This window comes from Globicephala melas, chromosome 3 (assembly GCF_963455315.2).
Source record: "Globicephala melas chromosome 3, mGloMel1.2, whole genome shotgun sequence".
In the NCBI taxonomy this organism is placed as follows: Eukaryota; Metazoa; Chordata; class Mammalia; order Artiodactyla; family Delphinidae; genus Globicephala; species Globicephala melas.
Genome location: NC_083316.1, coordinates 54,230,149 through 54,253,616, shown reverse-complemented (window position 1 = coordinate 54,253,616; position 23,468 = coordinate 54,230,149). Strand labels below are relative to the sequence as shown.

The following is a 23,468-nucleotide window of genomic DNA, read 5'->3' as shown; positions in this document are numbered from 1 at the left end:
GTAACTAAGAGCTCTATAATTTTAATGTGATTTTCACAGAAAACTCACCTGGGAAGTACGGGTATAATCTTCATATAATCTATCATATTCCCGACTTTTTTCTTGAAATTGAGTGTTATATTCATGTAATTTTTTCCCTACAGCTTCAATATTATCTTCTTTGACAACCTGATCCTGGAAGGATTAGAAGAAAATGGACAAAATATAAATTCAGTTGATAAGGTACTTATCTGACATGGGAAGAATCCTCAAACAATGGTCATTTATTTTGTGAAAGTATTTTATTGAGCCACTATACACTTGTGATCACAAAATTACAGTCTGAACGTTTTTCAAGCTTGATTACATGCAATTCATCTGCTTCAAAATATTTTCTAAACATTAAAAGTACCTTTTTAAAATATTAACATGAGTATGTGATTACCTGTTGGTATTTGGACACTGGATAAAGTAATTTCACATCCAGTTTGGGATTATACTGAGCTAGAGATTCATTCCGGTAGTGGTTTATCAGTTCAACCACAGAGTTGAAGGTTAATGGGTCAGAGAAGCCATATTTCCCATCTCGGTGAAATATTTTGATTAATTTGTTATTTCCTCCTTTCCTGCAAATGCAATATATAAATAACGGCATTAGAATTCTCTTTAAAAAAAAAAAAAGCGTGTTCTCCCATCCCCTTTAACACGCCAATTTTAGAATTTTAGCCACATGCCCTAACTCACCTTAGTGTAAGAGTATAATCACCGTGCATTTTAGTAGATGCGTCTCGTACCAAAAAGGTCCCATCAGCTGTATCTCGAAGTTTTTCATTCACTTCTTCCCTGAAGTGAAAAGAACATGAGACAATGCTCACCTAGTGGATTTGGTGATTCTCGTGTTACATGTTCTTAACTGTATTTTCAGAGCTTAAGAATTAACACACAAGTCATTCTGACAAATCAGCACAGAAAGTCGTGATCCCCAAAAGGTTTCCTCCCAACTCTTCATTCCCCTCAAAAAAAAAAAAAAAAAAAAAAAGCTGAGACTAGAAATGCCACTTTAAGCTGATAACATTAATTCTTAGAGTTTTGGTCTAATAAAGAGAGCGACTTTACACTCTGCCTTGAGGCAGTGCCACTTCACCCTGCTGCCCCCCCTGACAGCTCTGTCAGTAATGAAACTTCTCGGGTATTTAATTTCCTGTGGCATCCAGCACCCACAATTCCCCAGAGCTCAGTGACTTCTGTGGTCGTCTTTGGAAGGGAACCAGCTTCATGCTTATGTTGGATGATAGCCTAAAAATGGAACTTAGCAAGCTGGTGCGTTTTGCTTTTCTTTCTCTTCATCTAAAACTCCCTAGCTCTGGTGAGAAACTCAAAGAGTCTCTGTAGCCTTACCTCGAAATATCTCCCCAGTACCATTCAGCATCTTGTAAGGACATATTGTTATTCATACCGTTGTTCGCTACAGTAGTGGGTTTTGGTGGTTTAGGAGGCAGTGCTGTAGATGAAGGAGAAAGAAAAAGTTTTTGCAGTCCCAGCTACAAATAAACGTTTAAAAGTCGACCCAAGTTCCTTTAAGTAACATTTTCAACTGTGAAACACAGCAATAATGCACGAGTCCATGAACCTTTTCTTAAAAAAAAAAAAAAAAAAAAATCAGAACTCTTTTTGACTATAGACCATAATGGAAAAAAAGAGAAGAGCTTAGAGACCAACAAATAAAATGGGCTGGCCATGTGAATGAATTTCAAAGTAAACCCAGACTCAGTCACGACATTTTCTACTTTCAGGTTTGAGTTGAATTAAAGTTTCATATCTGGTCAAATCTATCTAAAGTAAGAGACCACAAAGAGAACAGCAGAAGGAATCACATGGTTTGGTTTTAATTTCCTCCTCTTATTTAATTATAAAAGACAAATTTGGTTTCTGTCCTCCACAAATGCTGCTGTGGTAATAAAAAAGCTCATCTACAGGAATATGTTTTAAGAGGCGGAATTGGGTTTCTCTAATCTTAGTATTTCAGGCACTGTTCTGCCAAAAGCCACTTTAAGAAACTCCTCTGTGACCTCAATCTCTTTAGTATTCATGATAATATTCTATTGGATAACTGTGCTCTATATTATGCCAAGAGTGATTAAAAACCATATCCCTCTTCCTCAATGTCAAATCAGTATTCATGTACCAACTGGTGACAAATAAAGACTGCAGTGTTTCTGAATTTCTTAATTGGGAGGAAGGCGAAAATAATTGAGAAAGCAAAATAAGTCTAGGATGTCTAGCTAAATTCTAAGTCATAAGTTTTAAAGCACTGTTATTATTTTAAGCAAAAAATGTCAGGAGTCTAGCAGGTATATTTTATAAAGACCGAGACTCAGTAATGGGAAGAAGCCAACTTCTCTCACTGCAGTATCTTAACAGAAGAGAGAGCAGACAAAGTCTCAACATTTGATTCAGAATAGTTTCAGGGCACCTAGAACTGAGTTGCAATCACTGCTACATTTGATAGCAGCACTGGTACATGCTTTCTAAAGTACCGAGTGTTATCACTGCAAAGTGCCACACTGTCCTCATCCACTGTCAACAGAGAAAGCGGCACCGAGGTTGCATCCTTTTAATTAAAGGAACGACATACAACAATATAACCCAAACAGCAACAAAAGACACCAGTGAAAAACTGGAATCCAATTTATAGCCATTCAACTAAGAATAAGCATTTACCCCACACAGCCTGACTTGCTCCCACAGGCAGTCAAACCATTTGTTTCATTTTCAAGCTATGAGCAAACTCATTAAATTAGAACAAATGAATAAAAACAGACATCCAAAGAGGAGCTGTTAACCGTAGTTGTCAGAAAGATTAAATGCCACAACATTAACCAGCTTTCTACAAGAATACTGCAGTATTACCTGGTGGATCCATTTCTATATAAAACATCAAGTCTGTGCCACAATTTATATCTGGCTTAGCATATTCTAAATCCAGGTCTTCCATATTCCAAACAGTGTTGTACATTTGTGCGAGAGTTTCCTGGGCTGAGCTCAGTTATAAGAAAAGAGTCCGGCTTTCTTTGTAATGGTGTCTTGGAATTCATTTCAAAACCTATAAGGGGCTGCACTGTAACCTATGACATCACACACCCCAGCCAATCAAGTCAGAAAAATGTCACCAGACCACTCCTGCTTCATCATTTCTCTTCTCTACCAGCCTTAACACAGCCCCAAATCTCACGAAGATCCTACATTTAACAGAACTGCAATGTATACACGCTCTTCGTTTCAAAAAGGTGTTTAATCTGACTGTTCTTCTCTAGCCGTGAGTTTTCTAATTTCTTTTTTATTGCTCCGTGCAGCATGGTACGCTCCGCTCTTGGCAGGTTGACAAAAGCTGATACGCTGCGGCACGTAGCTTCCCCCCCCCCCCCCCGCCGCACCCCCAGTGCATCTGGGTTTATAGATAGCCCGGTCATTTCTTGGTTTAAAAATCTTACAAAGGCATCCAAATAGTATACTCAAGATATATTTTAAAGTCCTAAAATGCCTCTGATATATATTAAAAGCAGGAAGGATCAAGAACTCTGGATATTTAATTTCAGTCCTCCATAATTCACTGCAAACTCAACTTATACACTGTCACAAACGTGCTACATTATAGGTGGCACAATGGAAAAAAGGTAGAGGCAAAAATCTCTATTAAACACTGCAGTTAAAACTATAGAATAGGGAATGAAAATGCAAAAAAAAGAGAGGCCACATATCAGAATGTAGAGTACAGGCAGAGCTATCTTTGCTAAGTATTTCTCACTGATGAGCCCATCTTCAGATTTACTGGGCTAAATACTGCTTGAGGGGGGGTGGGTGATGTAATCACTTGTGTGTGTGTGCGGAGCGGGGGGGCTTTTGTCCCCTCCATCTCAAATGCCTCACTTTGGGAAGAAATGTTATTATTCCTTCTTAGCAGTATTTAATGTGAGGAAACCAATTCCCCTATAAATCTAAATTAATGTTAGTTCTCCTACAGTGAGAGGGGAGGAAGGGAGAAAAGGTTCCCCCCACCCATATAAATGTAGTTAATTTAAAAAACTAGAGTGGGCTGTGTGATCTACGTACATGTGTATGTCACATATTTCTGTGACAATTTAAAGAACACAGAAGCCCTGGAAATTTATTCTTAGACGTTCTGTCAAATTTGGAATCATAAAATATATAGAAATAGAGCAAAGGCAAGACAGCCTCTGAGCACTGTTCACATGTCTCTCCTCCAGTTTAATTCAATTTCCCACTAAGGAGGCAGGCAGATTCAACCTATACCCTCCCACTGTCTCCCACTCACAGGCTCTCTTTGCCTAAAGGTTGAAGTAACCCTAAATGCAAAGAAAAGTGGTGGTGGTGGGGATATGTCCTCAGAAAAAAAAAAATCTTAATTTAATAAAAATGTTGACCCAAGTCCTCCCAGCAGCTGTGGAGGGCAGCGCGACAGCCCGGAGGGGACCTGTCCCCCATGCCTTTGGGAGCACTTGGTGCAAACCGGTCCTGCTGCTGGAACCCATGTGGTAGACCCCGGGAGGAGGGCAGGGAGACAGGTGACTTTCCACGTCTCTCCCAGGCCTGGCCAGGCCCCAACTTCCAGACCAGCACTTGGTAATTTCCTCCTTCCCCATTTCCAACCGAAGCCCCATCTCTCCCTCACATTGTGCCCCTCGAGGAAATGGGGGAGTGTCTCCCCTAATCTCTCATCTGTCCTCCCCAGGCAGCGCTTACTATCTCTCCCGCTCTCCCTCCCTCCCTCTCTCTCTCTCTCTCTCTCTCTCACACACACACACACACACGAAGACAAACTGCAGAAATGAACCTTTCAGAGAAGTCCCCCAAAACAGTGAAACAGCCAAGGGGCAGAGCTGTGCCCAAACGAAAGGCAACTTACTTTGCAGGTTATGCATTTCAACGGTTTCCCTTAGAAATGCCTGTATCCGACAACGGAAAAAAAAAAAAAATCCGAAAAGCGATTCCTCCAGCCTGTGCGGCGCAGGACCCCGAGGCTCGCACGCGCCGCCGGCAGCAGCGCAGCTCAGCGCCCGCCGCCCGTGCAGAAGCCGAAGCCGGCTGCGCGCCGGGGCCGAGGCTGCGCCGGGGAGGGAAGGAGCCCGGGCGCTCGCACGTCCCTCTCAGATAACGATCGCGGCTTCATGATTAACTTGGGCAGGTTCAAATATTTGCTGAGCTAGGGATTTCGGGTGGGGGAGGGGAGCCCAAGTCCAAGTCGAAGTTGTCATCATCGTTAACAAGTGGCCAGTGCCAGCCCAGGTCCTCCTCCTCCTCCTCGCCGAGGAAGTGAGAAGGCCATTGTCAGGGGACCTAAAATAGGCTCTCGAACCGGCTGCGGCGGCGCGCGGCTCGCAGGCTCGCGGGGCTCAAGTGGCCACAGTGCAGCGAGGCACTAGGCGCTGCCAAACACAGGAAGTGGCTGAGCTAGTTCAGCAAAAAATAGAATCAAAGCCTTGCTTGTAAAGGCCTGAACCTCTCAGAGCTGCCCAGAACACCGTGCCTTGCTCGCGTCCACCTCCTCCCACATACCAGCACAGACAGCCCCGCAGGTGTCACAGGAGAGCCCGGCGGAGCCACCCTGCAGGGAACAGGTTTCCAAACGTTTCCCAGGAGGAGGCTCCTCGGGAAGAGTATTGCGCCTCGGCATGGGTACACTAAGCTCCGTTGTATTAAAAATACACTCCAAGATAAAGACTCTACTCTGCAGCTGTTTGTATGAAGTCAATTTCAACTCCTGTTAAAATGGCCATAAAAGGTCTGCCTGCATGAGGTTGGTGCAGATGCTACATGGAGCAAAGGACGGGAGGGCAAGGAGAATGGCACACCTTTCTAGAGGATTTTTTTTTTTCCCTTTATTCGAAAAAGTTGCAAGGAACCAAACTTAGGACTGTTGGCTACTATTTAAAGAACTAAAATTTGGCCAAAGAAAATTTCCACTCACATCAGCATAGACGGCTTTACTGTTATCCCAAGAACCTTAACCCAATGTAAAATCCCAAAATCACTAGCTTTAAAACCAGAAAAAAAATTTAGAGATCACTTCAATTCCCTCATGCTACACACACACACACACACACACACACACACACACACGTGTACGCTTCTCACCCAGAATGAAGTGGTTTGCAATAACATTATAGCACTAGGACCAGAACCCAGACTTCCGATGTTTGGTCCTAAACTCCTTTTTCTCCACTCACTTGCCCTGCTCTTTACTTCCCTCTGCCAGAGAAAGTAAAAATTAACAAGTGAAACTGAAGTTAATTTCTTTTAAGCCCCATGCAAAAACTTTCACACCTACAACAAAACTTTTGTTTTCTATTTTTAGTTTAATTAAAAGAAAAGCTGCTTTCTAATTATCTTTGAAGAAACACGGGTTCTGTCTATAATACCCTCAGACTCTGTATGACAAGGTGACCCAAAGGTCACATGCAGTGACAAAGGAAGATCTAGGGGCTGACACAAGAGTCCACACAGGCAGGAACCAGCTTCAGAATTACTCGCAATATCTGGGAAGTGCTGCTACACTCACAATGAAAGTGATTTTACAAGCTCTCCTTTGGTGCAATTGAGGTCATACGAAACACCTACTTTTCCAATTGGCAAAAAATTAGTCTATAAGTGAATAGACACAGTTCCTGCCAGCTGATCACAGACACAGGGTTAGTTCACAGAATACCCTTGCCTCCTGAGCTGCATAATCTTGCCCTACTTTAAAAAATAGTCTTTCTGAAGCTGGGAACTTTGGAAACATCAGTCACTTAAGCATACCTGTCTGGATTCACAGGATATGTCATGTCAAAACCTTCTAAGATTAAAGTGTTCTCTAGTCTGACAGTCTATTTCCCGTTTCAGAAGAAAATTATCTACTGGGAAGTGGCACACTCTCTACTTAGAGAAAGTCTTAAAATAGATTTGAAAACTTTGCTTCAAATTTCTCACAATATGTACAATCATTTACCCTAGAAGTTCTATTATATTACTCAAAGTGTGAGCTGAGTCTTTTCCCAATTTTAGTCAATTTAGTGATCGGCAAAAAACATGCTCTTCATTAGCTTAAAAAGGGAGCCCTCTGCTGGTAGAACAGAATCAGTAACTTCTGCTCCAGAGAAAACGGTCAACTTTCTGTGTATTTCATTCATCTCCCACTATGTCCAGAAGTTCACACAAAATAAATATAATTGCCCAACTGTCACTTAAATCTGTATGATTCACTAAGAAATCACTAATAAATCAAATGCACAGATGTCATAACCTTGGAAATATTTTTCACATGCCTGCTAATAAGCTCTTGTAAGAAAACTTGTATTTTAATTTCTGAAACCCAAAGCCTAGTCTACCACACTGGAAAACTTACATAATTGAAAAACTATCTTTACCTTCTAGATTCTTCAAAACACTAAGTCTTACTACTTTTCTCTCTCTCAAAGTTTTGCAAAACTCATTTCAGAAGCGAAATGAGGCCATGTGTCACTTCTCAGCAGGTGTGATCTAGTCAGGAAAATGTCCCTTAATCATTAAAATAGTGCGAAAGTTACAGACCGAACACTGTATCTCATACGTGCCAATCACCATCAAGCAGCAAATGCTCCACGAGCAGCATTCATCCTGCACAGCTTCTTAAATGGTTTTTTGTCAAGGGCCACGATTTATGAACAAAAGCCCATTTGAAAAAAAACCCGTTTGAGAAAAAAATAAATGAGCCAAAATCTTCTTTTAGGGGTTAAATTAATGCCTCCTTTCATGATTTTAACTTAAGACAACTTAGGCCAGAGCCCTTCAGGATGATGTCAATTCTTTAGTGCACATCCAGGGCTCTGAATGACCCTGCACTAAGAAAAATGTCCGTTTGAATTTACAAATAAACTCAGGTTTACAGACGCATAAAAGTGATACATTCTACAAGGTATCTGAAAAGGTGCGCCCATTGCTTAGTAGGAAAAAGGACCCCTTCTCCACAATTGCCCCCTCAGATGTCCCTTGAGAGAAAGAGAAGGCTGCACTGTGAAAACAAAAGTAAAACTGAACTATACCCGCCAATACATCTCCTGTTCAGAGCACGAATAAAACTTCCTATTTTTTGACAAAACCTAGTACACGCCTTGCCTGCTTACTCCTGCCCCTCTAAACACGTGCAGCTTTTTCAAACTTTCACTTCTCACCTTTGAAACAACCTTCTAATGTCAGACCACATTTTAAACCCAATAAAAAATAAATCAGAGCAAAGTAAAACTCTTTGAAAGTCATTTCCTTCTACCTTAGTGCTTGCTTTTAGTCTTGGTTGCAAACCAAGCCCAGAGCATTTAAAACAAGATTCATGAATCGGGCTCTTCAGGATGAATGTTTTGCAAATGCACCAGCGGTTAAAAATTAACTCTGACAGGTGTAGAAGGGCAGGGGGGAGAAAGAGTCATTTATTTTCCCTCTGGGCTTGAGGGTGCAATATTAAACTTCAATTATGCTACATTAATATTTCTGAATATATCCATGAAATCTGAAATATGTAAATACACTTATAATGGGTTTCATTCAAAGGCACTCAGTGTTAAATGGTCCGTTTTTACCTTAGTTGCCCTATAGAAATCTACTTTAGCGACCTAAGGATCAGGAGGGTAAACGTAACACGAAGTGATTCAAGAAAACCCGCTGTTCAGCTTTAACCCTTTTAAAGACTTTTAGTAACAGAGAACAGCAAACTGTCAACCAAGTTTGGAGAACTTACTCTGTGCTTAGCCTTTCAAACCTTAGTTTCCCTCCCTACAGGAGGAGAAGCCTTCCTTCACAGGTATGCTGGATGCATTAAATGACCTGGTGTGTTAAGAGTTCTTTGAAATTTCATTTGGATGACTATTATGCTGTGTCCAGTTCCACGCTAAGAAGAGCTGAAAAGGAGAAGCCTTTGTCCTTGAGAAATGTAGCTAAGCTGATGAAACTACCAGAACAACTACAGAACAGTTACGTATAAGAGGACAAGGGGCTTAAGGACATAAATGTAGTGAATGGGTCAAAACCCTGCACATCAAGCAGGGGAGGAGCTCCCTGGGTGCAGATGAAGAGGATGGCACTGTTCGGGGCCACTGGGGACGGCTGTGCACTGTGTGCACTGCGTAAAGGCGCCTGGGCAAGGTGTGGTGGGGGGGGCGGCAGCGGCGCTGGTGCTGGTGCTGAGATCCAGGCGCCTCCACTCCCTGAGTCGCACACGGAGCAAAGGGCGTCAGACAAAGGCATCCTCCTCCCTCCAAGCAATGCGCCCACGGGGCAGCAACTGCCCACTGAGTGTCCTTTTCAGATCTGCGTTTAAGTCCCCTCCAGGCATCCTGAGGCCAGGCTCCGCTGGTCGGGAACATGGGAATGTGGGACCAGTGGGGAGAACAGCCTGGTAGGATTCAGACGGCACTAACCAGGAAGGCGGCTTGAGGACATGGAGCCCTGAACGAGGCCAGCTCCGGCAGGGCCTTAAACGCCAGAGCTGACACAACGACACCAAGGACATACTACAGGGTCGTAAGCTTCAGTACTCCTCACCTCATTTAACGCTCATAACCATCCCAGGAGAGAGGCGTTATTCCCATTTCACAGACTGGAACACCGTCTGGAAAGGCTGAATGGCCCGGTGATGAACTCGGTAAGTAAGCAACAAGAGCTGGGATTCAAACCCAGACGTGACTTGCACTGTTCTTTCCACTGCATGACACACGACGGAGCGACCTTGAGCCTGATCCCCAAAGCTACCAACAGTCGCACTGGGGCTCTTCACTATATGTGACCCATAGGTACAAATATCACCTATTCTTGGTCTATCGCTTGCTGGAAACTTCGGAGGACTTTTTGACTGGACACTACGGGCAGTCCTGCTGCCCACGAAGGTTCCAAAAGCCCAGGTAGCAGACAGAGCAGCAGCCTGGTGTCTGGGCCGGGTGCCCCACCCCCGGCAGACCCATTCCGGCTCACACTGGTTGGGGTGGCACCAGGTGAAACCGTCAAGCTCTGTGGTCTTCAGTTTCTTCACGTGCAAACGGAGAGCTGGACAATGCATTCAGCTCTCAAGTGATGCTTTTTATGACGCTGTCACCTAAAATATTTACTGCTTTTTCAAATCCAGTAAAAATATCAAGCTGTTATTTTTGTCCTTTCCAATCTATTTTGAAGAAATCTTTGAAACTCCTTGAACTGAGATGCTGTTTCTCCTTCCCCTTTTCAAATTGTACCTATTCTTCGAAGCCCACTTCAAGTTCTTTTTTTTCCTATGAGCTTTTCCTGTCTACTAAAAAAGTCACCAACCACATCTCTCAAATTCTTTTTATACTTACAGTACACACCCTCCTGCCCAGAATTTAATGAGACGCTGTGTGCTAACGGGTCTTATTGCAACTGACACGCTGCCTCACACATCATTAGCCCTGCCTATCATCTCAAGTTCTAACTGATAACAACTAGAAAAGGTGTCTATTTGCCCCATAATAGTCTTGCTTGTCCTCCACCCCCCAAATATCATTCAAGCACTCATTTCTATTCATGACAAAGTTACTGCAAATGGATGACTTACGAGTGTTCCCTGGAGATGCGCCGGTGCTTCCCAGCCCACTGGGATGAGCACATGCAGGGGTAATGATGAAAGACTCCATGAAAACATCCCATTCCTACCAGGCCAAAGAAGTCATTTCTCTAACCCAGGGTGCCCTGCCAATCATCTGCACTGGAGCCACTCCTGAATACAAAGGTGTTAATGAGGACGTTGTCCTGGGGTGGGTAGTCTGTTTTCACCAGTGAGAGACGCTGAAGCAACCTTTTAATTCCCTAAGTCCCATACGATTTGCAGAATAGTTGACAGAGATCACACAAAGGGGGAAATGCCTCCAACTAGGACTTAAAAATTACTTGGATGCAATTTTTTGGAAGAGGCTGCATGTGTTCTGGGATAGTCTAGCAACGTTCAAGGCTTTATGGATCGTTCTTGAACAGAGCTGATGGAACTAATCCATCTGCCTTTGAAACTGATAACACCAATTTCTTAGTAGAAGGATGTAGGTAGGGTCTATGACATAGCAAGCAGTCTTAGGTGTGCATTATCAAAACAGATGCAGATGAAGCTTTTCTTGGGTGGAATTAGGCTGAAACTGAGAAAGACGTTTAACCAGTTTACACCAGAAGCAGAAGCATTAAACTCCACCACTGATTCTACTACACCCCGTGTAGCAGAAATTCTCGAAAACTCCATGCGATAAATTTGCTTGTGGGTATGTGTCAAGCCCTGTCTGGCTTTTAGCTTCCATGTCTCCCCCCTCTCCAGAGAGCTGGCCACTGAGAAGACTGGGCACCTCCCCCGCCTTCCCTGCAAGCAGGGCCCAGCTCTCCCTCTCTCTGAGGTGGACCTCCACACGGGTCAGGAGGAAGTGAAAGATCGTAGCTCGATCCTTTGGCCGGGGGTCCTGTTCTGTTCTTGTTGGTCCTCTTTCTTCCCACCCATGTGATCAGTCTAGGAGTGGGTAGTCAATAAACGGCTCCAGTGCCACGTTCACACCTGCCCCTGTCCCCTCCCCACAGGGTACTTCTAATCTATCACTGCATCGTTTCCTACTGAGCCCAAAGGCAGCCTTTGAACACCAACACAGAGCTCCCAAATCCATTATCGAGTGACCCAAGCAGTCACACGATATGACACCTTTTGGTCACCCTCTGGAACTCCAGTCCTGGGCCGTACCTGTTGACAGATTTCTCTGATGCGGTTTACAATCCAGGGTATCCCTGTTACATATCCTGCCTGCTGGGATTTGGAACACTTGGAATGGACCAGGCTTGCCTTACGTAGTATTTATGCTGCCACTCTTACCTGTGGATCCCGTATTTTGGATCTGTCAACAGAAGCCCTTCCCAATACCTGTATCATGAGTGGTTACCCATCCATCCTTTATCCCATCCCTATAGGTGGGTTTTAAGTCTAGGCCCTCACCTCTCTGTCTGCCCCTTCCAGATGCAAACAAATGAGCCTAGCTATGGAACACCTTAATAAAAAGCACAACACAGTCCGCCATTGCGTGACTGATATCTGGGTCCCCACGTTTGCTCATACAGAGATAAGTTTGGTAATTTGCATGAGTTACTCATAATAAATAATAAATTCATGATGTTTTAATTAAATTCCAGACATAAATTCAGACTACAAGCAACACCTTCTACTGGTCCTGAAACTCCACTTCACTTCTAGGGCCCTCATCACTTTCTAAATGACCAGCTCACTTTTAACCAGTATACAGCAAAGTAGGGTTGTTTAGACTTTCCACAGTAGAGGAAAAATACATCAGTGTAAATGAAATCCACTGCTAACTCGGTCTACATTTCCCGCTTTGTTAAACGGCTAATTGAATGCCAGCCTGCTTCCACGGAAGTGTCTGGCTTGCTCGAACTTGTTGCAGTAGACCCCTAGTTTCATACTACTTGCATTATTATAAATGTTTATTTTGACAAGACATTTCTCAGCCTACCTGCTTGCAAAAAACACATTCCAAAATACTTTAAATTATATAGTAATTATAAATCCCCTACTTTGTAAGTACGAGAAAGAAAAACAAAAATGTCAGCAACGAAAATCAACGCCATAATTTATGCAACAACCAGTAGCATCAAGTTAAGGGGGTTGGGGAGCTCTCCCAGCAACCCTCACCTGAAACCAAGACCACGTAAAAGCCACAAATATCAAAAGCTGGATAATACTGACCCATAGCGCTGCTGCCCAGCTATTTTCCCCTTAAGTCATGAGGTAACATGTTATTATGGATCTCAATTCCACGAGAAACTTACGGCACTTCAGAGGAGACTAAAAATCACCATTTTTCAGGCTCTAAAAAACGAACAGTGAGGGTATTTTAAATGTTCCGAAGGCATTACCTGGTGCAGGCTGGCGTTCATTCCATTCGGTGGAGATTAAAATTTCTATAACTTTTATGAGGTGTTCAGGATTCTCAGAACTATAAAAAAAAAAATAAAAAAGATCCATTAGATACCTTTTTCCCCAAACAACAAACTTATTTTCATTTCTGCATATTCAAATGAATGTGTCTGATGGAACTATGTACAAGCATTTGTGAACTGGTATCTTCAGAAGGAGCTTAATGACCCATAAACTTAGGACCACCCTCATCACCCCAAAATCCAGGTTGCTCTTCTATCACTTACCTGGCTGCTGGGAATCTGAAAAGCAGGGGGCTGAAGAGTTCAGAGAGTACTCTTGCATTCAAAAGATTTTTGCTGGACGTTTGAGAGAGCTTGAAGAAATGTTTTAGCAAATACTGCAGCGTGAGCCAGTACTGATGAGGTATGCTGGGCGACCTAATGAGCTTCTTCAACAGCTGGATGTATTCTTCAGAGCTTTGCACTTCTACAGGTGAAAAAAAGAAAGAAAGAAAGAAAGCAAAAGGAATAAGAGACTGTTTCTAGCTGTTAGTGAATAAACACTTAGAAAATTTCTGTTCTAGCTACCGAGGGATCATTTAAAACCAAGGCATCAGAAACAGCAGACAATACATTTGCTCTTCTCATTAGAAAAGGCATTACGAGAAAGTCAAAATCTCAAGTCAAATGGAAATGCAAGAAACTCTTGGTGTACAAAACCACAAGAAGTTCTCGGTGTGCTGCCGTCCATGGAGCGGCTTCGAGTGTGATTGGCTAATTCGGAGGAGCATCAGATAAGTCTCACAGGTTTTAACTTTGAAGGTTACGAACCACAGTTTCCTGTCCCCAAAGCACTTTAACTGAGCATTAGCTCCTAAAACGGAGAGTCCTCTTCCCTCAACTCATTTTCTAATGGCCACTGGAGGAAGCTGATGGGAACATCCCCAGTCCCTGGGTCCTAGTCCGGTTCCCTGAATCCAGGGATGGCACTTGGCACGCTGAGGCATTCGCTGACGTAGTGAACCTTAAAATACTGATAAAAGGTTAACAATTAGCCATTTCAACATGTGGACGGCCTTCCTAAGCAAACTAGAATCTGGCTCTTCTATCGGATGCCCTGGTAAGGGAGGGAATTTGTGCTGATGGGGGTGGGGGCAGACCCCTCCTAACATTTTCTAAGAAATCTCTCTTTATCTGCAGCCCTGGAGTTGACAAGTACATCCACATCTCAATACACGTTCAGGGAGGTTCTCAGAAGACACAACACACCTGGGGCTAAAGAAACCATTTCATTGTAAATGGCTACTGGAATGACAGGATTTGGTAAGTCCAGGAGATAGCGTTTGAAAGCGTCTGCTAAAACGTGCACATCGATCATTTCCAAGTCCACGGAGGCAGCATCTATGGTAGAAATATGCAAAAAAAATTTTTTCAGACATTTTATGCATTGGTTGGGCCGATTTTCTGAATGTGCGACTTCAGTGTGACACATGAAAGGAAGCAGTATGAGGACATATGTAAGATGCTTGCGTATTTATGAGCAGTGTTTCTTGCAGGGGTTGCTCCTGGCATTTCGAATAGAACGTTTTTCCCTTGTGTAGGTCTGTCCCCCACCCTGTAAGCATTTAGCATGAAGGCCCCTGCCCACAATGCCAGGAACACATTCCCAGACTTCGGGGGCAACAAAAAACAGGGCTCCTGCTGTGGGCTGAAATGTTTCCCCTACAATTCATATGCTGAAGCCCCAACTCCCAGCACCTCGGAATATGAATATATTTGGAGACAGGGCCTTTAAAGCGGTGTTTAAATTAAAATGGGCCCATTAGAGTGGACCCTAATCAATCTGACTGGTATTATAAGAGGAGGAAATTTGGACAAAGAGACACCGAGGGTGCACGTACAGAGGACAGGCCATATGAGGACACAGCAAGGAAGCGGCCATCTGTAAGCCAAGGAGAGAGGCCTCAGAAGAAACAAAACCTGCCTTGATCTGGGACTTCTAGCCTCCAGAACTGTGAGAAAATAGATTTCTGGGTTTTTTTTGTTTTTTGCGGTATGCGGGCCTCTCACTGTTGTGGCCTCTCCCGTTGCGGAGCACAGGCTCCGGACGCACAGGCTCAGCGGCCATGGCTCACGGGCCCAGCCACTCCGCGGCATGTGGGATCTTCTTGGACCAGGGCACGAACCCATGTCCCCTGCATCGGCAGGTGGACTCTCAACCACTGCACCACCAGGGAAGCCCAGATTTCTGTTTTTTAAGCCACCCAGTCTGTGGAATGTTGTTATGGCAGCCGCAGCAAACAAATGCAGCCCCCCACAATGTTTGCAAGTACGTTCTGGACGGTGGTTCTGCCCTGATTGAGAAGGGTTCTGTTCTAGGGATGGTGAATCACACAGTAAATACTTCCTAAAATTGCAACAAGAAAACATGACGTGCAAATCCATAGATTTCCTAAAATTTGAATTGCTCAATACTGCATATCAGAACTAATATAAATTTAATCCAATAAAGTACAGACTGATTGATTAAACAGTAAGCTATTACAGAATTTTAGCAGTCAGTCTCAAGAACGGCCATAAAAATGACGTGAACATCTTTAGCATGTTTCTCCCTAGTTCTGACAGGGTATTTCTGATTAAGGTATTACTAATATAACTGGTGGGCACTGAACTATCTCAGAAGAAAGATAAGACATGAAGTCTGTCCAGTAAATCTTTCATCTGGAAAACAGGTCAGGCAATTCAACACTGGGGTAGTATGACTCTCAGCCGCTCTCTGAGTACTTGGGGTAGAATGAGGCACACTGCCTGGTGGAAGGAAGGGATGCTGCGGGCAGGAAGGACCACAGAAGGATGCACACTACTGACAGGAAAGATGACTTGAGGGAAATTATCTGAGGACTTGTGCATGTACTCAGTGGAGAACAGGGGCCCTGACGAGCAGAATGCTACATTTCTAAACAGCTTTATTAATCGTGGCATTCAAAATAAGTCGGAAAGGAGCGCTGCTGGAAGTGCTGATACCACTCGGGGTAATCAGGATTTCAGGACCGTTAGAAACATGTAAGACATTATCAAGAAGTAACCTAGGGCTTCCCTGGTGGCGCAGTGGTTGAGAGTCCGCCTGCCGATGCAGGGGACACAGGTTCGAGCCCTGGTCTGGGAAGATCCCACATGCCGCAGAGCAACTAGGCCCGGGAGCCACAACTACTGAGCCTGCACATCTGGAGCCTGTGCTCCGCAACAAGAGAGGCTGCGATAGTGAGAGGCCCGCGCACCGTGATGAAGAGTGGCCCCCGCTTGCCGCAACCGGAGAAAGCCCGCGCGCAGCAACGAAGACCCAACACAGCATAAATAAATAAATAAATAAATAAATAAATAAATAAAAATGAATATCCAGTTAAAAAAAAAAAAAAAAAAGAAGTAACCTAACTAGGAGATTGACGGGACTGGGTTGTAGCCTAGGAGAAGATGAGAGAGAATCAAAGTTTACTTGCAGGTATTCAGCATGAGAAGGAGAAGTGGCATCCTGGATGCCATGAACCAGGTGTGATATTATAAAGCACTTAGGCTGAGTTAACAAAGCTTCTTGGACGCATCATCATCAGCCAAACCTGTCCCACTAACTAGGCAGAACTTACGAAAGACAATCGTACAATACCATAGAGCTCAGGAAAGTCCTGAGCTGGTAGCAAATGTGGATAGGTTAGTTTGAGGAAAAGAATGAAAAGGTGGAGAAGCAAGGGCTTAAATCACTTAAGTGTCCCACAAAGAACAAACCAGAGGCATATGACATCTCTAGTAAGTGTGGGGAAGGGCAAGACTGGGTCTCTGCATAAAGGGTCCATGTGGAAAGTAATGCAACTACTAGTGTGACTGTCACACAAAACTGTGCGTGCATCTCTTTTGGAGCATTCCATAGCCACCCACTCTACAGCAAGCGGCTGCCCCTCCCCCCAGATCTGCCCCCTGTATACTTCATTTAATATCACTTTGCCCAGCCAATTCTTATTACATAATCTGCTCATCCTAAAACACCATTTGGCGATGAGGTATAAACATTAAGATGCGAAAGGTTCCACACGTCCCCCCGGCAGGAGTCATCTCTCTATGACACCTGACACTTCCCACTATGGTAATTGCGAGTCTCTCTCCTAGACTGACAGTCCCTCCAAGGCACGGACTGTGGCTCTCACCTGCTCTTCTCACATCCCTCAGTGCTCAGCAGAGAATGTGCTTGTTGAATGTTTGTGAGCTGAGCTACACAAAGTCCTGAGAGTGATGTTCGTTCACTGAAGCCCTTCTCCAACACATGAGGTGTATTCCAAAGAGCCTTTATAACCTCTGAATGAAATAACCTTATTTCAAGTCTTTGGATCAGCTCACCTTATGTCAAATTCCACTAGAGCCGATGTAGTATGTTCTATTTATTTATAGACAACTTCTAAAGCTCCTTGGGGTTTCTGATTTCTATTCTAGCAGTCTCCTTTTCTGCATTAAAGCTATGCTAATGTGCTCTTCCAAGAGCTAGACACATCTGTCATGTGATGACAGTGGAAGTCAGTTCAGAGAGAGCCACCCAATCTTTAGGTCTCTTCTACCCTGCTTTTCTGAGTCTACTCCTGACGGGCAACGAGCAGACTCTCCAACACTTTACCCCTTCTCCCACTGGAATGGAGTCCCCTCCCCGACTGATCTCTATCTAAGTAAAGGGTTCTCAACTGGGGTCCTCAATTTTGCTGCCCCACCTCCACCCTTAGGAGACATCTCTCAACACCTGGAGACATCTCCAATTGTCACAACCAGGGGAAAATCCCACTGGCATCTAGTGGGTGGAGGCCAGGAGTGCTGCTGAAACCCTACGCACACAACAGCCCCCTCACAACAAAGAATTATCCATCCTAAAATGCCCACAGTGCTGAGGCTGCAGAAGGCTGATGTTTAAAATTGAGGTATCTTGGGACTTCCCTGGAGGTCCAGTGGTTAAGACTCTGTGCTTCCGGTGCAGAAGGGTGTGGGATCGATCCCTGGTCGGGAAACTAAGATCCCACATGCCGTGTGGCACAGCCAAAAAAAAAAAAAATCTCTACCGTTTCTTTAAAAAATAATAATAATAAATTAAAATTGAGGTATCTTGACATATAGCATTATATCAGTTTCAGGTGTACCACATAATGATTTGATATTTGTATATACCATCGTTAAACCACCACCACAGTAAGTCTAGTTAACATCCATCACCACACGGAGTCACACACATAGGTTTTTCTTGTAATGAGAACTTTTAAAGGAAAAGCCTAATTCAGGTTAAGAGAAACCAAAAGAGAGAGAGAAGGAGAGAAAGAAAATAATTCACACCATTAAAATGAAAAAAAACCAAGAAAGAAATATTTTTATTTTAGGGCAATATAGTGGGGGAAAAACGAGAATAAGGGCTTTTAGAGTCAGAACCATCTGGATGCAAGTCATGGCTTTACCATCAGCAGTTACTAATCACAAGACTGATGTGTGGATGAAATAAAATAACTCAGTAGGTGCTAATAAATGTAGGCTGTTGTCCTCCACCCACGTCTGTCCTTTTCAGACATTGGTAATTCATGGGGTTGGTTAAAAGCCATACTTTTTGCTTTTAGTGTAAGTGACTTATCTTTGAGCTTCCTCCAGGATATTACGATTGTTTTATAGACTGAAAACTCCTCAAGCTGGAAACAGTCCTGGAGGATCCTCACTCCTAAATTGAGATAATGTTTACTCTCTTCGTTTTGCCACAAAATTCACTTTTACAGCACAGAATCCAAGGGAAACCAGTTTTCTATGTGTGTTTTGATCTCAAATGCGCAAAGAAAGCTGTCTGTCAAAATATCTTGTTGAAGTGAATTTGGGTTATTTATTCCATCTTACAGGTGGTGTGAAGATTTTTTTAAAGCCAAACTGCATCATTTTGTTTTTGGTCACATTAAAAAACGTAACCGCTCTTTCGCAAATAACTTCCATTTCATCAGTCTCTGAAGTCTAAACACTTCCTGTGACTTTTAACATGTTCGATTTGACCAATTTTCTGACCAAAACATGTATGTCTATTTCAATTGGCTAGGACAAAACTTGGTGTTTCCTTAACACCCTGGTAAAGCTGTTAGAGATAAAGAAAAACAAGTCTTTTCACCTTGATTTTTCCGCCAGTCAACTTCTAATGACCTACTCTGGATGTATGTAGGAGGATGTACCCTGTGTGTGTGTAAGACTGACTTCCATGTACAAAGGAAAAATGAAAGTTAAAAAAAAATTTTTTTTTAAGCTTCAAACATTTGGGCGGTGCATTTCAAGTAAAACTATCGACAGATAAAGATCTAATCTCCTTCTTTTTTCCCAGAAACATCTTTTCTAGAAATTTTCATAAGCTGCCTCGTTTTGAAGCTGCCTCACACTTCAAACTTTTTCGTTTATTAAATGTCATGTGGGCATTCTTTGCATAACTGCACGCCTGAAGGTGCTTCTTCCAAAACTGGGTTTCACTCCCTTTGTTTCAAACACCCAAATTCAGTTAAAATAGTGTGAGGCAAAAAATTATCAATAAAAAGAAAAGTACTGGGAGGGAATGAAGGGTCTGAGAGATGCTAGAAGTTGATGTAGCAGATGACTTGCTAGAATGATGGCCAGTAAATTTACATTTGTACAGTTTTATTCTGTATGGCAAAGGAGGGCAGGGACAAATAATAAAGCCACCACTTGGTTAAATTAATTGACGTCATTTAACCAATGGTGTGCTTCAACCGACTTGTACTGGTTCACAATTCTTCCCAAGAGTTCAGTGATGACACATTGGTAGCTTGAAATTAACCACGGTGAGAAGATTTACACCACAGAAGTAGGTAAATGCTTTTTCCCCCCCCCCAGAGAGTTGGTTTACCAGCACATTACAGTAGATAACAATATCATGATGTTACTTGATGTAAATATGGCATGAAAAGGCAAGCAAGCAAGCAAGGAAGACAGAAAGAAAGGGAAAAGAAAAGGAAAAAGAGAGAGAAAAGGAAAAGGGGAAAGGTCAGAAGAGACCTTTGTTAAATGACATAGACTTATAAATAATTTTTTAACTGGTCCAGATGAATTAGATGTAGCCAATGGCAGGGTCAGAGAAAGATGGCAGATAAGCAGAGGCAGAGAAATCCCAAGATGCTTCTCTCCTCTGCAGTTTCTACAGCACCCAGGGGCTCATGGCTGTGATGACAGCCAAGTACCTGCAGGCAGGCAGGCGCACACACCCCAACTCAGGAGACAAACATCAGAGGTCTGCCCTCTTACCATAACAGGGCAGAGGGAAGTGTGCATGTTTCTGAGCTCCCTTCAAACTGCGAATGTTGCACAGTTAAGCTCACGTTTTGTGCTTTACCTGAAACAGAAAGGTAAGAATCGCCTTTCCCATGTGCATTTCTAGCTCTGTGACACTCACCACAATCAAGAAGCTGTCGTAATTCTGCTGGGTTGCTGGAGCTCTGTGTTCTGTATAGAGTTGAACATTCCAGACCTAGGACACAAAACAGACTGAGTATGCAAAACACAGCTCTCTGGAGAATGTGTGAGCCTGCGGCCAGAGAGACATTCCAGTTTCCATCCAGTGTCTATTCTAGATGTGTACCAAATATTCCTGGAAGTCAACTCCTACTGTTCATCTTATGGCATGTCAATAATTTTGGCAACATCACCTGGCCCCTGAGGAGCAAGTTAATTCTCTTTATTAAAATAGGGAGAAGTTAACAGTTTCCATGCAATAACTACATGTTAGTGTAGAGTCAGAAGTCAGACCAAGATTATCTCCCCAGGTCGCTGCAACAAATAGCTTGTGGGTCCAGCACAGGTGGCAAGGAGTGTATTTAATGAACGTCCATGAGACAAATACAAGTGATAACACCCACGAAATCAGGCCATAACCCGTTAACCGACTCCTCTACCAGCTGGATTACCTTTCTTTTCAATGGCTTCCACTAGCTTGATAAGAAGCGGTGGAGCAACGTCAGGAGGGGCGAACTGCTCTGCAAGGTCTGGAAGAGTCGAAGCTGCAAATAAACACAATTGTGCGGTTACGTTTAATCGGGGGTAATCCAACGCAGCAAACATCAGTGAAGATGACTAGAACACAAGGTCATGTGGTCCTACTGGGATGGCAGCAGCCTCAGGCCGGAACGAGAGGGAGCCCGTGCTGGGCCCTGTGTTGAGGAGGCTCCTTGCGGGCCGCCCCCCAGCTGTGCCTCTTCCCACAGTGTGATGAGTTTGGGGGGCCAAGGGGACACGCCCACTGCTTCTCTCCTAGGACACACTCAGAACACTTCCCAGAAGCTTGGAATCCCTTGCCCCAGTGGCCTCGCGGGCCTCTTCCCCAGGTCCATCCTCCCCAGGGCAGACCTCCCGGCAGGGGTGCCCCTTTGGACCTGGGGAGTGGGCGAGGGCTGTGGGGAGTGGGGATCAGGATGGAACGGAGTCTGGACGTGCAAAGGTCCTGGCAGCGCAGGGCCAAGCCAGGGGTGGGCTGGGAACCAGCTCTCCCCATATCACCACACTCTCAGGCAGAACTGAGAACCCAAGAACTCTAAATACGAATCTAGCTTGCTGGTCATTGTGAAGAAGTAACTTCCCAGGTAGGAGAATGGAACGTATCTTACTGAACAGTCTGTTAACAATCAATATATGGTTTATAACTTTACAATATTTAGATACAGGCTTGGCCTTCCTTCTGTATTTTTGCCCCACGCCCCACAAATGGCGGGGTGGGCTTAATATCAGATCCGAAGCCAGTACAAATGCTCCCTGGCCACGTGAGACTCAAATTAAATCCCCATGGACCTGCTCTTGAAAAGCCTTTATTTGCTTACATATGTTTTGGTCAGTTAATATCTTCAGAAATGTGATGCTTTCATGAACTTGTTTCCATGCTTTTATTCACATGTTTTACCAAATGATACAAAGGAAAACAAAAGTCTAATTGGATGACACAAATAATGCCCTTCAACATAACACTGATAACTGTATTTTCACCCCAAAAATATACGAAAGTAAAGTACAAATATTTTTCTCATAATATACCAGAAGAGGGAGCTAAATATACTCATCTCAAATTTCTCAAAGTACAAAATATAGGTAAAATGACAGTCTTCATGAAAATACCTACATGTGCAGCCTGTTTATCAGCCATTTATTGATCTGCAGACACTTAAGGTTCAATGCTGTGTATATACTCTCACCTAGGAATAGTTAATATAATCTAATAAGAAAGACTAAATACTGACAATTTTGTTTCAATGAGATTTTAGTGGTGTGATTTTTATTATAAGCCATATATCATGTTAAATAAGCACATTTCTAACGAAGCCCATCTTTCTAACAGTGAGTCAGAACAGAAGAACAACAGATTCACAAGACAATAGTCAAGTAAGATTATGTTAAATCTGGACCTTAGAGAATTAAGTATGATTTACGTCATTTCGGAAACCCAGACCCTGTAGCAGAAGACCCTTTTAGGTGGCACTATTTCCTGAGATAGACAGTAACGTGATCTTGCCACCTAACGCTATTAGCCATTCCAAGTACCCAGGATAAAAGGAGAAGAGCTACGTTATGGAAGAAAATCCTATAGCAGCACTCTCCAGAAGCACTTTCTGTGATGATGGAAATGTTCTATTAGCTGTGCTACCCAGCAAGTGCTCCTGAGCCCTTGAAATGTAGCTATTGCAACGGAGGAAGTGAATTTTTAATTGTCGTCATTTAAAATGAGATAGCTGTATGTAGCTAGTGGCCACACTATTGAAGAGCGCAGTCCTATAGCCTGAGCAAGGGCAAGTTTTGTCAGCAACAGATGAAAGATTCCTGAGTTGACTTCGTGCTGCAAAGACCCCACTAAAAGCTGTCCCAGAGGACATGGCATCTGGACACGGGGCTTATCAACATCTGAACGCAGGGCACACAAAATTTATCACTGAGTTTCCTGGGCCACTTTGTCCTACTGCAACAGCACTTGAACACATTTCGCACTTCATGAAAGCAGGACAGATACGCCACTGACTTGCCAGACAGTCACGATGCAGAGAGCTGAATGGACACTTCATCTCACTGGCGCTTTCCCCACTGGCCTGTGCCTAGGGGTCATCTGGAGAACTTGCCAGGAAGACAGAATGCTGGGTATGACTACAAACCCCCAGAATCAGAATATCCAGGAATGGAGCTAGTCATCTGTTTTGGGTTAGTAGTAAGTTTTAGGACATGCTGTATATGATAAGCAAATCCATGCGGGTGACCCCCACCCCCTGCCTGAAAAAATCCAGCAATGACGTCGCCCAAATCTGTTAAAATATGAGTATACCCGAAAAGCACTTAAAAATGCAAATATCTTGGGGTGGGGGGAGGGATAAATTAGGAGGTTGGGATTAACATATACACACTACTATATATAAAATAGATAACCAACAAGGACCTACTGCACAGCACAGGGAGCTAGACTCAATATTTTGTAATAACCTATAAGGGAAGAGAAGCTGAAGAATACATATGAAACTGAATCGCTGTGC

At 43.5% G+C, this 23,468-nt stretch overlaps 1 protein-coding gene across 5 annotated transcripts in view; it reads right to left on the bottom strand.

Moving 5' to 3' along the window:
* PIK3R1 (phosphoinositide-3-kinase regulatory subunit 1) overlaps positions 1 to 23,468 on the bottom strand; it is an 86,916-nt gene that overhangs the window by 7,605 nt on the left and 55,843 nt on the right. For 3 of the 5 annotated variants that reach the window (XM_030844667.2, XM_030844649.2, XM_030844655.3), the window contains exons 3-11: positions 20,874 to 20,966; positions 20,363 to 20,437; positions 14,182 to 14,313; positions 13,198 to 13,399; positions 12,910 to 12,989; positions 1,378 to 1,480; positions 724 to 822; positions 425 to 605; positions 49 to 174 (exon numbers count right to left, since the gene is read on the bottom strand). In XM_030844667.2, the coding sequence (XP_030700527.1) occupies positions 49 to 174; positions 425 to 605; positions 724 to 822; positions 1,378 to 1,480; positions 12,910 to 12,989; positions 13,198 to 13,399; positions 14,182 to 14,313; positions 20,363 to 20,437; positions 20,874 to 20,966 (1,091 nt within the window). Of the gene's footprint in view, positions 1 to 48; positions 175 to 424; positions 606 to 723; positions 823 to 1,377; positions 1,481 to 2,889; positions 3,072 to 4,903; positions 5,043 to 12,909; positions 12,990 to 13,197; positions 13,400 to 14,181; positions 14,314 to 20,362; positions 20,438 to 20,873; positions 20,967 to 23,468 lie in introns of those variants that run through there. The other 2 variants (XM_030844687.2, XM_030844697.2) reach the window with 2 other exon arrangements.